This window comes from Somniosus microcephalus, chromosome 30 (assembly GCF_052327205.1).
Source record: "Somniosus microcephalus isolate GS21.2 chromosome 30, FLI_Smic_1.0, whole genome shotgun sequence".
Taxonomy (NCBI): Eukaryota; Metazoa; Chordata; class Chondrichthyes; order Squaliformes; family Somniosidae; genus Somniosus; species Somniosus microcephalus.
The window spans coordinates 34,844,589-34,860,220 of record NC_141016.1 but is presented as its reverse complement, the minus strand read 5'-3'; the positions used below and the strand labels follow the sequence as shown (position 1 = coordinate 34,860,220).

At 46.4% G+C, this 15,632-nt stretch overlaps 1 protein-coding gene across 1 annotated transcript in view; it reads left to right on the top strand.

Moving 5' to 3' along the window:
• LOC147098126 (scavenger receptor cysteine-rich domain-containing protein DMBT1-like) overlaps window positions 1-9,625 on the top strand; it is a 53,228-nt gene extending 43,603 nt beyond the window's left edge. Inside the window, exons 14-16 of the mRNA XM_085971333.1 lie at window positions 6,719-6,829; window positions 7,337-7,468; window positions 9,465-9,625. Coding sequence (XP_085827459.1) covers window positions 6,719-6,829; window positions 7,337-7,468; window positions 9,465-9,625 — 404 coding nt within the window. The remainder of the gene's footprint in view (window positions 1-6,718; window positions 6,830-7,336; window positions 7,469-9,464) is intronic.
• The last annotated feature ends 6,007 nt before the right edge of the window (window positions 9,626-15,632 follow it).

The window sequence follows — 15,632 nt, the reverse complement described above, 5'->3', positions numbered from 1 at the left end:
GCAAGAGGATAACCAGGGAAAGGGTAGGACCCATTCAGGACCAAAGTGGCAATCTGTGTGTAGAGCCAGATGATGTAGGCGGGGTTTTAAATGAATTTTTTGCATCTGTGTTCACTATGGAGAAAGACGATGTAGGCATAGAAATCGGGCAAGGGGACTGTGATATACTTGAACATATTAGCATCGAGAGGGAGGAGGTACTAGCGGTTTTAGCAGGCCAAAAAGTGGATAAATCCTCAGGCCTGGACGAGATGTATCCCAGGCTGCTGTGGGAGGCAAAGGAGGAGATTGCAGGGGCTCTGACACAAATTTTCAGAACCCCTCTGGCCACAGGGTATGTACCAGAGGACTGGAGAACAGCTAACGTAGTACCATTATTCAAGAAGGGTAGCAGGGATAAACCAGGGAATTACAGGCCAGTGAGCCTAACATCTGTGGTAGGGAAATTATTGGAAAAAATTCTGAGGGACAAAATTAGTCTCCACTTGGAGAGGCAAGGATTAATCGGGGATAGTCAGCATGGCTTTGTCAAGGGTAAATCATGTCTGACCAATCTGATTGAATTTTTCGAGGGGGTGACTAGGTGTGTGAATGAGGGAAATGCTGTGGACGTGGTATTCATGGACTTCAGTAAGGCTTTTGACAAAGTCCCGCATAGGAGACTGGTCAAGAAGGTAAGAGCCCATGGGATCCAGGGTGCCTTGGCACGTTGGATCCTAAACTGGCTGAGTGGCAGGAGGCAGAGGGTGATGGTCGAAGGTTGTTTTTGTGACTGGAAGCCTGTGTCCAGTGGGGTACCTCAGGGATCGGTGCTGGCTCCCTTGATGTTTGTGATCTACATAAATGATTTGTATGAGAATGTAAAAGGTATGATCAGTAAGTTCGCAGATGCCACGAAAATTGGTGGGGTGGTAAATTGCGAGGAGGAAAGCCTCAGGATACAGGACGATATAAACGGGTTGGTCAGATGGGCGGAAAAGTGGGAAATGGAATTTAACCCTGAAAAGTGCGAGGGGATGCATTTTTGACAGAAAATAAGGCAAGGGAACACACAATGAGTGGTAGGACCCTAGGAAGCACATAGGGTCAGAGGGACCTTGGTGTACATGTATATAAATCCCTGAAGGCAGCGGAGCAGGTAGATAAGGTGGTTAAAAAGGCATATGGGATACTTGCCTTCATTAGCCGAGGCATAGAATATAAGAGCAGGGAGGTTACGATGGAGCTGTACAAAACGCTGGTAAGGCCACAGCTGGAGTATTGTGTGCAGTTCTGGTCGCCTCACTATAGGAAGGATGTGATTGCTTTGGAGAGGGTGCAGAGAAGATTCACCAGGATGTTACCTGGGATGGAGCGCCTCAGCTATGAAGAAAGACTAAACAGGCTGGGGTTGTTTTCCTTGGAGCAAAGAAGGCTGAGGGGGGACCTGATTGAGGTGTACAAAATGATGAGTGGCATAGATAGGGTAGATAAAGGGGAACTTTTCCCCTTAGTAGGGGGGTCAATAACAAGGGGGCATAGATTCAAGGTAAGGGGCTGGAGGTTTAGCGGGGATTTGAGGAGGAACATTTTCACCCAGAGGGTGGTTGGAGTCTGGAACTCACTGCCTGAAAGGTTGGTAGAGGCAGGAACCCTCACAACATTCAAGAAGCATTTGGATGAGCACTTGAAATGCCATTGCATACAAGGCTATGGACCAAATGCTGGAAAATGGGATTAGATTGGATAGGGCTTGATGGACGGCGCAGACACGATGGGCCGAAGGGCCTCTTTCTGTGCTGTATAACTCTATGACTCTATGACTCTATGACAGAAAACCCAAACAATTCTTACACCTGGTAAAAGCAGGCCTGCTTTAACCAGGATAAGTATTAAAAAGTAAAAAAAAACAATGTTTTCACTCATTTATCATGTAAAAATACTTTCAAAAAAGGTCAGTTTATTTTTAGCCCCGTAAAAAACTTTAATTATTTTGTTCCAAAAATATAATTAAAAAAAAAATATTTAACTTATTGTAATTTCAACTAATTTTCAAAAGGTGATGGCTTATTTTAAAATGTATTTAAAGTTTTACTATGTTTCCGGACTGTCTGTCAAGTGTATGAAGGGAGATTTCCTTCTTTGATTGGCTCCCTGGTGCCCACATGGTCCCAGGTACACTTGCGAACCGCATGTGCCTCTGGGATACGTGGGCCCGGCGCCCTTGGAGTTGGAGAAGCCCAGGAGCAGAACTATATTCACCTCAGGAGCCCTCAGGTAAGCCCGTGGAGTTTTTTCCAGATCGGCAGCCTCCGCACGCGGGAAGTCTCTGATCAGAAAATATGGCCCAAAATTGGCCTCGAAATTGCGGTTGCAGTCCTGCCGCGGGCGAACGACTCTGAACCACAACGAAAGTAGCCATGATGTGGAGATGCCGGTGTTGGACTGGGGTGGACAAATGTAGGAAGTCACACAACACCAGGTTATAGTCCAACAGCTTTATTTGAAATCACAAACTTTCGGAGCGCTGCTCCTTCGTCAGGTGGATGAAGGAGCAGCGCTCCGGAAGCTTGTGATTTCAAATAAAGCTGTTGGACTATAACCTGGTGTTGTGTGACTTCCTACAAGAAAAGTATGCAGCTACCTGCTGCCTCCAGACCTTTGCTCTGTTCCGCTCCTGGGCCTGCAGGCATCTACATGCGTAAATGCCCCATATCCCAGGGGCGCAAGCGGTTCGCAAGCAGTGTGCCAGTCCAATCAATCTCAATGGGGAATTCCTATTTTGCGTATGGGAATTCCATTTTAGTATGGAGTCTCGGTAACCAGAATGGTCCAGATTTCCTGGTGCCGATGACCGAGTATGCGGTGTGTACGCAGCCTCTAGTGCCCCGCAACCTCTGGGTTTCCACGATGCACATGCGCGAAAACCCAGAACATGCGATCTGTCAAGTATCAGCTCGACAGATCCACCGCATCCCCGGAAATGAACATTCGCTGGGGAGAACTGGGCTATTTACCCAACTACTGCCCAGCGAATGCCCGTGAAATTTACACCTGGTAAAAGCAGAGATAAGGACTTCTTTTAACAGCGTAAGACTTTCAGTAAATATTAAAATATTTTCTAATCATTTAAAAATAATAAACGTTTAAAATTAGTTTAGGTTATTTTAAGCCCCTTTAAATCATTTAAATTTATATTTTGCAAAATTAAACTTTGGCTTTATATGTTTTAGTAAATTGCATTTTAATTCATTTTGAATGTGTAATGATTTGATTTTAACTGGTGTGTAATTGTCTTTTTTATGGGATTCCTATCATGATTATGGGGATTCCCCTTTATGATTGGTTGGGCCGGCCCACGTGATCGCAAGGTATTTGCGAACTGCGTGCGCCCCGGGATACGTGGGCCTTTACACAGGTGTGCGCGGAGAGGCCCAGGAGCGCAAGTGTCCGAATATCCGTGACCATCAGGTCGGTTCGCACTATTCTTGCGGCTCGGAGGCATTCGCCCGCGGGAAGCCTGCGACCGCAAATTGAAAGCGCAGTTTCACACCACTTAAATAAAAATAAATAATCAGAGGTTCCAAATTAGTTAAAATACAATTTAATTAAACATTTAAAACAATTTTTCTTGTAGATTAAATATAAACATTTTTAATGGGGCAAAAATAACCTAAACTAATTTTAAATATTTACATTACTTTAAAAAATGTATTTCAAGAATTATTTAAACCATTACGCTGGTAAAAGAAGGCCATACCACTGTTTTTACCAGGCCTAAGGGCTTTGTGGGCATTCGCTGGGCAGTAGTTGGGCAAATAGTCCAACTCTGCACCAGTGAATGTCAATTTCCTGCGGATTCGAACGATCTGTAAAACAGAATCTGGACAGATTGCAAGTTGTGGGTTGTCGGGCATCAAACGCGTAACCCCGGAACTTGCGGGAAACTTACGATGGTGTGTGTACGCCGCCATATGTCACGGAAAATCCGGGCCATTGTTTCCAGTATTAGCTGACCTTGGATTCTCTGTCACTAACATTTCATTTTATTCCCTTTAAACAATCCCATAAAAACTCGCTGCTTTTATGAGGCGACAGCCGCATTGTCCCAGATTCCATTTCTCTCGGAGTCTGGATTCCTGTATCTGGAACATGTTCCTCGCAGGAAATCCTAACCAGGGATTGGTTGTTTCTATCCGACTTACTCTAACAGGTTGTATTGTTATGTATAACTTTAATTTACAAATTGTTCTTTAGGATATTAGAACAATAACGCTTATCGAATCGGTGAAACCTTTGTCTTGGGCTATTGTTAGGGAGGGATTTAACCGTTAACATAAATCATTTGGTTAAAAAACAGATGGATGAACGAATCGGATATTGTCCTCCTTGCACTATTTTCTGGCCCATGAGTGGGGCGGGGGCCAATTTTTGCAGTCACCGCTGGCGGTTTTAGAGTCTCTGTAAATGAAAGAGATGATGGGAGGGTGGAGGGATCATGATCAGGAAACCCCGTTCACTCGCTCTGTATTAACAACTATGTTATAGACTATTCTCTCTGCTCTGATACCTGAGATATTGCCTGTACTAATGGGCTGTAATGTATATTATTGAGTCTGACAGCTGGGAGGCCGTCACTTATGATCCATCCGTAGTTTCCCTGATACGGTAATGTGGGCCTTCCTCCAGAACCGCTGCAGTCCTTGTGGTGAAGGATTCCCAAAATGGTGTCAGTTACCAAATTCCAGGACAGTGTCACAGGGGTGATGAAGCGATTATAGGGCTGGAAATTGCTGTCAGAGGCTTCCCGCGGGGGAATGCCTCTGAACCACAAGTAAACTCAGCACCTACCTGGTGCCCCTGGACCTTCGGACACTTGCGCTCCTGGGCCTCCAGGCATAAGCCTGTGTAAAGGCCCACGTATCCCAGGAGCACTTGCAAGCGCCCCTGTGATAAGGTGGGCCAGCCCAATAAATCACAAAGGGGGATTCTCATTCTTATGGGGATTCAATTTAAAGAAAGACTTGCATTTATATAGCGCCTTTCACGACCACTGGACGCCTCAAAGCACTTTTCAGTTAATGAAGTACTTTTGGAGTGCAGTCACTGTTGCAATGTGGGAAATGCGGCAGGCAAGTTGCGCACAGCAAGCTCCCACAAACAGCAATGTGATAATGACCGGATAATCTGTTCTTGTTATGTTGATTGAAGGACAAATATTTACATACGGAATCCACTTAAGCATAACAGGAATCCCCTAAAAATGTACATTTTAACAAAACTGAAATAAAAATAAATCATCACATGGTCAAAATTAATTAAAATAAAATGTAATTAAACATTTAAAAGAAAATTTAATTTTTGAAAAATAAATTTAAACTTTTTTCAAGGGGCAAAAAATATCGGAAACTAATTTTAAACGTTTATATATGTTTAAATCATTTAAATAAATGTATTTTACTAGGTATTTAAATGCTTACACTGGTACAAGAAGGCATTACTCTTGCTTTTACCAGGTGTAAGTGTTGTGTTTATTCGCTGGGCGGTAGTTGGGCAAAGAGCCGAGCCCTGCGCCAGCGAATGTCCATTTCCTGCGGGTGAGCACGATCTGTCAAACAGAATCTTGACAGATTGCAAGGTCTGCGTTTTTGTTCAAGTGCATCACATGTGGAAACACGGAGCTTGTGGGACACTTATGACCATGTACATTGTGTGTATGCGATCATAGGCCCCGGAGAATCCGGTTTATGTTTTCTGCTCCGATATCCTGAACAACCTCTCCAATAACCATCCATTATTTGTGTTTGACAGTTTATGGTTCCACTGACTCCCTCAATCAGATTGAATATTACACCAGTGACGTTTTAGGTGACACTGACCCGGGATCAGAAAATGCTGAAGGGAACGCCTCCAATATTCAGGGTGGGTACATTTTGATCTGAACCGTTGATTCTGTAAATTCTGTAACCTTGCTGCCCTCAGTGCTTCTTCCAAGTGGTGTTCAACATGGAGGAGTACTGATTCAGCAGCTGAGGGAGGGTGGTAGGTGGTAATCAGCAGCTGGTTTCCTTGCCCGGCTCGACCTGAAGCCATAAGACTTCATGGTGCTGGAGTCAATGTTCAGCACTCCCATTACCAATCCCTCCCGAATGTATAGCACTGTACCGCCACCTCTGGTGGGTCTATCCTGCCGGTGGGGCATGACATAGCCAGGGTCGGTGTTGGAGAGGTTACCTAATGGCTTTAATGTATGTTTCTGTGAGTATCATATGTCAGGCTGTTGCTTGCTAGTCTGTGGACAGCTCGCACAATTTTGGAACAAGTCCCCAGATGTTCGTGAGCAGAACTTTGCAGTGTTGACTGGGCTGGGTGTGCTGCTGTCATGTCCAAGGGGGATCATGAGCAGGAAACCCCGCTCACTCTCTCTGTACTAACCGACTGTGTTATACACTATTTTCTCTGCTCTGATACCTGAGGTATTGCCTGTCCTAATGGATTATACATTATTGTGTCTGACTGCTGGGAGGGCCGGCATTTATGGTCCATCCCTAGTTGCCCTGATAAGGTAGTGGTGGGCCTTCCTCTGAACCACTGCAGCCCTTGTAGTGAATGATCTCCCACAATGGTGTCAGTTAGGAAATCCCAAGATTTTGTCAATGGGACGATGAAGGTATTTTGTTGTCTGCTCCGATGTGCTAATCAATCACTCTAATAACCATCCATTTTTTGTGTTTGACAGTTTCGGGTTCCATTGACTCCCTCAATCAGATTGAATATTACACCAGTGACATTTTGGGTGACATTGATCCGGGATCAGAAAATCCTGAAGGGAACTCCTCCACTATTCAGGGTGGGTAAATATCCCAATTACTACAATCATTTGTTGGACTTCACACAGTTTATTACCTAAAACCAACAACTAAAGACATCAGAGCTTACTCGCCGAAAAATGACAGTGTCAAGGATCCGTAGTACTAGACAGTGATTTTTGTTACAAAATATTGTGGAAATACTTTGGATTTGAAACAAAATCATATCGATTTCCCCCAATGGTATAATGGAAGGAAACATTCAGTTCATTGTGTTTCCTCACACGGCTCCATGGGCCGTGAAATGTGAAATGTGTGTGCAGCTTGGGTGGGTGATTCAATGCGATATTTGTGACTTTAACACGGAGACTAAACTACCTCGACACGACACGGTCCAATCATTCCCCCAGATAACCCCACTTCACCCGAAGACCACATTGGTCCACTCTCCCGCCCTGCAAGGCCCGGGTAGATTGATTTATAATAATATCATTCTGAGTACTCAGTGCTGGCATTTGGTTTCAGTGGAAATCTCTATTTCCTCCCAGGTCCGGTTCCGGGCGATTATGACGATGTTGAGACTGGAGTCACTGACACTCAGGGCGGTCACTTTCTGCTGGACGGTGGTCCTGATGATCTCCTCACACTCAGAAGTGCCGGCGGTGATCTCTCCACTCTCGGTGAGTTACATCTCTGATATTCCCGCAGTCACCAGCCCTCTGTGTAGGAATGGACTGGCGCTGTTTTAAATTCCCTTTTAATCGGCGGTGACACAGAGCGATGGTTGATTTAAGACCATGTTGTGATTACAGGGAATGAAGTGTTCTAGAAAAGAGATCCTGATGCTGTTCAGTGTGGATTATCTTCCTTGTTAATATTCGCACCAGGAATCATTCCAGTGCTCAAACTGAACCGCCCGATTGTCGGATATTAGACGCACCTCGTCTGCTGTCACCCAGCGGTAATGAGATGTATCCCAGGCTGCTGTGGGAGGCAAGGGAGGAGATTGCAGGGGCTCTGACACTAATTTTCAGAACCTCTCTGGCCACAGGGGATGTACCAGAGGACTGGAGAACAGCTAACGTAGTACCATTATTCAAGAAAGGTAGCAGGGATAAACCAGGGAATTACAGGCCAGTGAGTCTAACATCTGTGGTGGGGAAATTATTGGAAAAAATTCTGAGGGACAAAATTAATCTCCACTTGGAGAGGCAAGGATTAATCGGGGATAGTCAGCATGGCTTTTTCAAGGGTAAATCATGTCTAACAAATCTGATCGAATTTTTCGAGGGGGTGACTAGTGGGGTGGATGAGGGAAATGCTGTGGATGTGGTGTACATGGACTTCAGTAAAGCTTTTGACAAAGTCCCGCATAGGAGACTGGTCAAGAAGGTAAGAGCCCATGGGATCCAGGGTGCCTTGGCGCGTTGGATCCTAAACTGGCTGAGTGGCAGGAGGCAGAGGGTGATGGTCGAAGGTTGCTTTTGTGACTGGAAGCCTGTGTCCAGTGGGGTACCTCAGGGATCGGTGCTGGGTCCCTTATTGTTTGTGATCTACATAAATGATTTGGATGAAAATGTAAAAGGTATGATCAGTAAGTTCGCAGATGACACGAAAATTGGTGGGGTGGTAAATTGCGAGGAGGAAAGCCTCCGGCTACAGGACGATATAAACGGGTTGGTCAGATGGGCGGAAAAGTGGCAAATGGAATTTAACCCTGAAAAGTGCGAGGTGATGCATTTTGGACGGACAAATAAGGCAAGGGAATACACAATGAGTGGTAGGACCCTAGGAAGTACAGAGGGTCAGAGGGACCTTGGTGTACATGTACATAGATCCCTGAAGGCAGCGGAGCAGGTAGATAAGGTGGTTAAAAAGGCATATGGGATACTTGCCTTCATTAGCCGAGGCATAGAATATAAGAGCAGGGAGGTTATGATGGAGCTGTACAAAACGCTGGTGAGGCCACAGCTGGAGTACTGTGTGCAGTTCTGGTCGCCTCACTATAGGAAGGATGTGATTGCTTTGGAGAGGGTGCAGAGAAGATTCACCAGGATGTTACCTGGGATGGAGCGCCTCAGCTATGAAGAGAGGCTGGACAGGCTGGAGTTGTTTTCCTTGGAGCAGAGAAGGCTGAGGGGGGACCTGATTGAGGTGTACAAAATAATGAGGGGCATAGATAGGGTAGATAAAGAGGAACTTTTCCCCTTAGTGGGGGGGTCAATAACAAGGGGGCATAGATTCAGGGTAAGGGGCAGGAGATTTAGAGGGGATTTGAGGAGGAACTTTTTCACCCAGAGGGTGGTTGGAATGTGGAACTCAATGCCTGAAAGGGTGGTGGAGGCAGGAACCCCCACAACATTCAAGAAGCATTTGGATGAGCACTTGAAATGCCATTGCATACAAGGCTATGGACCAAATGCTGGAAAATGGGATTAGACTGGACAGGGATGGATGGGCGGCGCAGACACGATGGGCCGAAGGGCCTCTTTCTGTGCTGTAAAACTCTATGACTCTATGACTCTAAACCCAGCACGGGGGTGTGGGTAGAAAACAATTCTCTTCCACTCACAGACGAACAAAGTCCAGCCCCTTCACCAAATTGACAGATATATGTGACCCACACTGATGCGGGTTTTACCGCCATCATTAATCCATAATCTGTCTCTCCCACAGTGTACAGCTCTCAGACCCGCACTGATCCCGGTTTACCTGTTCCTTCCACTCCTGGTAACAATGACCATGTTCACTGGGACACGTTCACAACCCCGGACATTCCGCCACCGATGGGCAGTGATTGTGTGGCTCAAAATGTTACATCTACGTCAAGCCGGTAAGAGCAATGTTTTATTATCTGTTGCATTGTTTGTGTCCCAGTGCTGGGGGAGTGTCCAGTCCCGGGTGGATTCTACTGTGTGACAATGGGCAGTGAGTTCAACCGTTAGTGATACTGAAACTAGCAGAGAGAACATGCTGTGCATTTACTGTGGAAATAAATACCCCATTATACTGGCTGTAATTAATTCAATTCTGTGATTGTGGGGAGTGTGTTTAACGGCAAATGATACTGAAACTGTCAGAGAGAAGATGTTGTTTATTTATTATTTAAATAAAAGGCTAATTGAAGTGAAGTATCAGAGAGAACATTCTGAGTAGTGAAAAAGACTCCATTTGATTGTATGGTGTGTTGGTGAATTGTTTAATCCTCTCTCGCTCTCTCAAGGTGTTTTTTTTCCTTTCAGAGAGAATTAAGTGGAAAATCCAGGTTGCGATGTCTCGGGGCGTGTCACAGTGTAGCGGGAAATAACCTGTGTTAAATCTGAGCGAATATCCATTAACTTAACGAACAGTGTGAACATGCTGAATGTGCTTTTCTTCACGATATAAACATCAATGTATTTGATCAATCGCCATGTAAATTTGTTTTGAAATACATAGATTTAGCTTTTCTCTATATTCTGGCTGCGTTCTGCTTAATTAAACATTATTAAAGAGGAAGAATGTATTCGGATCATTGCTCTGTCTATAGTAATACTGTAAGACACTGCTCTGCGTGGATTAAGCAACTGTGTAAAAGAGATTAAGAACATCTGTTTATTGCTGAAGGTTTTATATAAACTTCATTTTGTAACCGCTTCACTTTTACATCCTCCATTTAAGATTGTTCAGAACCCGCAGGGGGTCAAAGGAATAGTCTGTCTGTTTTATCTCCCTTTATTGTAACTGGTCCCTGCACCGCCATATACTCGATGTACAGAGACTGCTGCAGTCTCCTACTGGAAATGGTGATGTACATTGCGTTGAAAAATAAAAATGCATTTATTAAACATTATTTGAAATCTGTGCCTTTGTCGATGTTCATGTTTTTATTATGTCCCATCAGTAAACACACACCAATCCCTAGATACAGCACAATGTTGTTTTGCTGCACGACACTTGTCCCTGGGAATTCGGCGTATGGCAGGAGACCAGGAGAATCTGATCAGAGTTCCACAGCCACTGTTTTTGGACTTTAATTCTAAAAGCTAAATATTTCAGTTATTCAGCCGCAGGGAGAAATGGTCACTCAATCAGAAAAACGCCTGTACCGTGCAGTGTCCGCCAGCAGGTGGCGATGCTTATTCCATCAGTGTGACCACTGCAATGGCAAGTGTCCACCAGCAGAGGGCGAAAATTATTATATATAAATACAGGAAATGCTGGAACCACTCAGCAGGTCAGGCAGCATCTGTGGAAAGAGAAACAGTTAACGTTTCATGTCAGTGATAACTTCAGAAATTTAAAATGTCAGAGATTAACCGCTTTTAGTAAATAAAGAGCCAGGGAAAAGGGGGCATGAAAAGATCAAAAGGCTGAAGGTCTGTGGTAGGATGGAGGGCAGGAGTGATTCAGTGAATCCTCGCTTCCCTCACTCTGAACCATGTCCCTGTGAACTTGCAGCATTCCATTCTCTCAGGTACAAACCTGACATTATCATTAAATCTGCTGATAAGGGAGTCGCTGTTGTTGTGTGATGAAAATAGCGCCACCTTGTGGGGTCTAAACACAAAGGCCCACAATTTGCGAGCGGAGGCTTCCCGCGGGTGGATGCCTCCGACCTGTGAAAAATCTCCGCATTTCCCTGGTGGCCCGGGAGGTTTGGAGGCTCGCGATCCTGGGCTTCTCCGGGTCCGCGCGGGCAGAGGCCCAGGGATCTCAGGTGCGCATGCGGCTCACAAGCGCCCATGGGATCACATGGGCCAGCTCAACCAATAAAAGAAGGGAACCCCCATTCATATTTCTGGGAGTTTCGTGCGTACGGAGCTCCCATAAGTGTGAATGGGATCACTTTAAAAATACACAAACACATAAAATAAATAAATAAATTACATATTTAAATTTAATTAAAATGCCATTTAATTAATTATTTTAAACGAAAGTTTTAACTTTTTGAAAAAAATTAAATGTATTAACGGGCTAAAAATCAACTTACATTATTGCACAGTTTTTTTTAATGTATAAATGAGTGATAACATTTTATTTTGCTATTTTTTAAAACTCTGATTCTGGTAACAGCAGGCCTCACACCTGCATTTACCAGGCATAAGAACTTCACAGGCATTCAGCGGGCGTAACTTGGGCAAATAGCGGAAATCTCCACCCGCAGAGACCCATCGCCCTGGGATACAGAGGACCTTTCAAGAAGATTCCGATCAGAAAATGCTGGAAATACTCAGCAGGCCAGGCAGCATCCGTGGAGAAAGAAACACAGTTAACGTTTCAGGTCTGGGACCCTTCATCAGAACTGGAAAAACCTGGAGATGTAACAGATAATAAGCAGGATCAGAGACAGGGGGGCGGGTTAGGAGGGGAGGAAGGAATTGAAAGAACATCCTGTACTTTTGTAAGAGGCAGAAAAGATAAAATGTTGCAAATTGGAATGGCAAAAATCATACTGCATGAAAAATGGGGGCAGGGATAATTATCTGAAATTGTTGAACTGAATGTTGAGTCCGGCAGCCTGTAAAGTGCCCAATCGAAAGATGAGCTGCTGTTCCTCGAGCTTGCGTTGATCTTCATTGGAACAGTGTAATAGGCCGAGGACAGTGAGATCAGAGCGGGAGTGAAGCGGTGAATTAAAGTGACAGGCGACCGGATGCTCAGGGTCACCCTTACGGACTGAACGGAGGTGTTCCACAAAGCGGTCGCCCAATCTGCGTTTGGTTTCCCCAATGTAGAGGAGACCGCATCGTGAGCAGCAAATACAGTATATTAAATTGCAAGAAGTACAAGTAAATCGCTGTTTCAGCTGGAAGGGGTGCTTGGGGCCCTGGACAGTGGGAAGGGAGGAGGTAAAAGGGCAGATGCTTGCACGGGAAGGTGCCGGGCGAAGGAGAAGGGCTGTTGGGGGTGATTGAGGAATGGACCAGGGTGTCGCGGAGGGAGCGGTCCCTTTGGAATGCTGAAAGGGGAGGTGAGGGGAAGATGTGTTTGGTGGTGGGATCACGTTGGAGGTGGCGGAAATGGCGGAGGATGATCCATTGAATGTGGAGGCTGGTGAGGTGAAAGGTGAGGACAAGTGGAACCCTATCGTGGTTATGGGAAGGAGGGGAAGGGGTGAGAGCAGCAGTGCGTGAAATAGAATGGACACAGTCAAGGGCCGTGTCAACCACGGTAGAGGGGAATCCTCGGTTGAGGAAAAAGGAAGACATGTTGGAAGCACTGGTATGGAAGGTGGCATCGTCAGAACAGACGCGACGGAGACGGAGAAACTGGGAGAATGGAATAGAGTCCTTACAGGAAGCAGGCTGGGAGGAAGTGTAGCCCAGGTCGCTGTGGGAGTCGGTGGGCTTGTAGTGGATGTTGGTCGAAAGCCGATCGCCAGAAATGGCGACGGAGAAGTCAACGAAGGGAAGGGAAGAGTCGGAGATGGACCATGTGAAGGTGAGGGATGGGTGGAAATTGGAAGTAAAGTGAATGAACTTATCTAGTTCAGGGCGAGAGCAGGAAATGGCACCAGTACAGTCATCGATGTACCAGAAAAAGAGGTGAGGGAGGGTTCCTGAGTAGGGCTGGAACAAAGAATGTTCCACATATCCCATGAACAGGCTGGCATAGCTAGGGCCCTTGCGGGTTCCCATAGCAACACCTTTAATTTGGAGGAAGTGAGTGGAGTCAAAGGAAAAGTTGTTCAACGTGAGAACAAGTTCAGCCAGGTGGAGGAGGGTGGTGGTTGATGGGGACTGGTTGGGCCTCTGTTCAAGGAAGAAACGGAGCGCCCGAAGTCCGTCCTGGTGGGGGATGGAAGTGTAGAGGGATTGGACGTCCATAGTGAAAAGGAGACGGTTGGTGCCAAGAAACTGGAAACTGTTAAAGTGACAGAGGGCGTCGGAGGAGTCGCGAATGTAGGTGGGAAGAGACTGGACAAGGAGAGAAAAAATAGAGTCGAGATAGGAAGAGATAAGTTCCGTGGGGCAAGAACAGGCTGAACAGACGCGATGGTGTCTACCAGTGCTGTCCTGTTTGTGGATCTTGGGAAGTAGTTAGAATCAGGCTGTGCAGCGTTGGGGGACTATGAGGTTGGCGGCCATGGAGGGAAGATCTCCAGAGGAGATGAGGTCAGTGACACACTTGGAAACAATGGCTTGATGTTTGCTAATGGGGTCATGGTCCAGGCATGGGTTGGAGGAGGTGTTGGAGAGCTGGCGTTCAGCTTCCACACGGTAGAGGTCGGTTCGCCAAACAACAACAGCACCACCCTTATCAGCAGGTTTAATGATAATGTTAGGGTTGGATCGGAGAGAATTGAGTGCTGCAAGTTCAGAGGGAGGTAGGTTGGAGTGAGCGAGGGGAGCACAGAAATGGAGACGGCCGATGTCACGTCAGCAGTTAGCAACGAAAAGATCTAGAGAGGGTAAGAGGCCAGAGGGAGGGGTCCAAGTAGAAGGAGCATTTAGAAAGCGGGAGAAAGGATTGGCCATGTTTTCACTATCCCCTCTGACCTTCCCCTCTCTGACCCCGAACGATCAGTCCTCAGCAAAGGCCTGAGCTTCATCCCCTTATGCCGCTAACTGAATGAATTTTGAGCTCGGCACAATGCTGAGCTCTTCTTCCGTTGCCTTCATCTGCGTGCCCACTTCTTTGGCCAGGAGTCTTCCCCCGCATGGCTGATCCTTTCTCCCGCTTTCTAAATGCTCCTTCTACTTGGACCCCTCCCTCTGGCCTTTACCCTCTCTAGATCTATTCATTGCTAACTGCCGACGTGACATCGGCCATCTCCATTTCTCTACTCCCCTCTCTCACTGCAACCTACCTCTCTCTGAACTTGCAGCACTCCATTCTCTCCGATCCAAACCTAACATTATCATTAAACCTGCTGATAAGGGTGGTGCTGCTGTTCTTTGGCGAACCGACCTCTACCGTGCGGAAGCTTAACGCCAACTCTCCAACACCTCCTCCTACCTTCGCCTTGACCATGACCCCACTAGCAAACATCAAGCCATTGTTTCCAAGTATGTCACTGACCTCCTCTCCTCTGGAGATCTTCCCTCCATGGCCACCAACCTCATAGTCCCCCAACCCCGCACAGCCCGCTTCTACCTCCTTCCCAAGATCCACAAACAGGACTGCCCTGGAAGACCCATCGGTTCAGCTTGTTCTTGCCCCACGGAACTTAGCTCTTCCTATCTCGGCTCTATTTTTTCTCCCCTTGTCCAGTCTCTTCCCACCTATATTCCCGACTCTTCCGATGCCCTCCGTCACTTTAACAGTTTCCAGTTTCCTGGCCCCAACCGTCTCCTTTTCACTATGGATATCCAATCACTCTACACCTCCATCCCCCACCAGGACGGGCTTCGGGCGCTCCGTTTCTTCTTTGAACAGTGGCCCAACCAGTCCCCATCCACCACCAACCTCCTCCGCCTGGCTGAACTTGTTCTCACATTGACCATGTTCTCCTTTGACTCCACTCACTTCCTCCAAATTAAAGGTATTGCTATGGGAACCCGCATGGGCCCTAGCTATGCCTGCCTGTTCATGGGATATGTGTAACATTCTTTGTTCCAGTCCTACACAGGTCCCATCCCTCACCACTTTTTCTGGTACATTGATGAATTTATTGGTGCCATTTCCTGCTCTCGCCCTGAACTAGATAAGTTCATTCACTTTACTTCCAATTTCCACCCTTCCCTCACCTTCACATGGTCCATCTCCGACTCTTCCTTTCCCTTCCTTGACTTCTCCGTCTCCATTTCTGGCGATCGGCTTTCAACAAACATCCAGTACAAGCCCACCAACTCCCGCAGCTACCTGGACTATACTTCCTCCCACCCCGCTTCCTGTAAGGACTGTATTCCATTCTTCCAG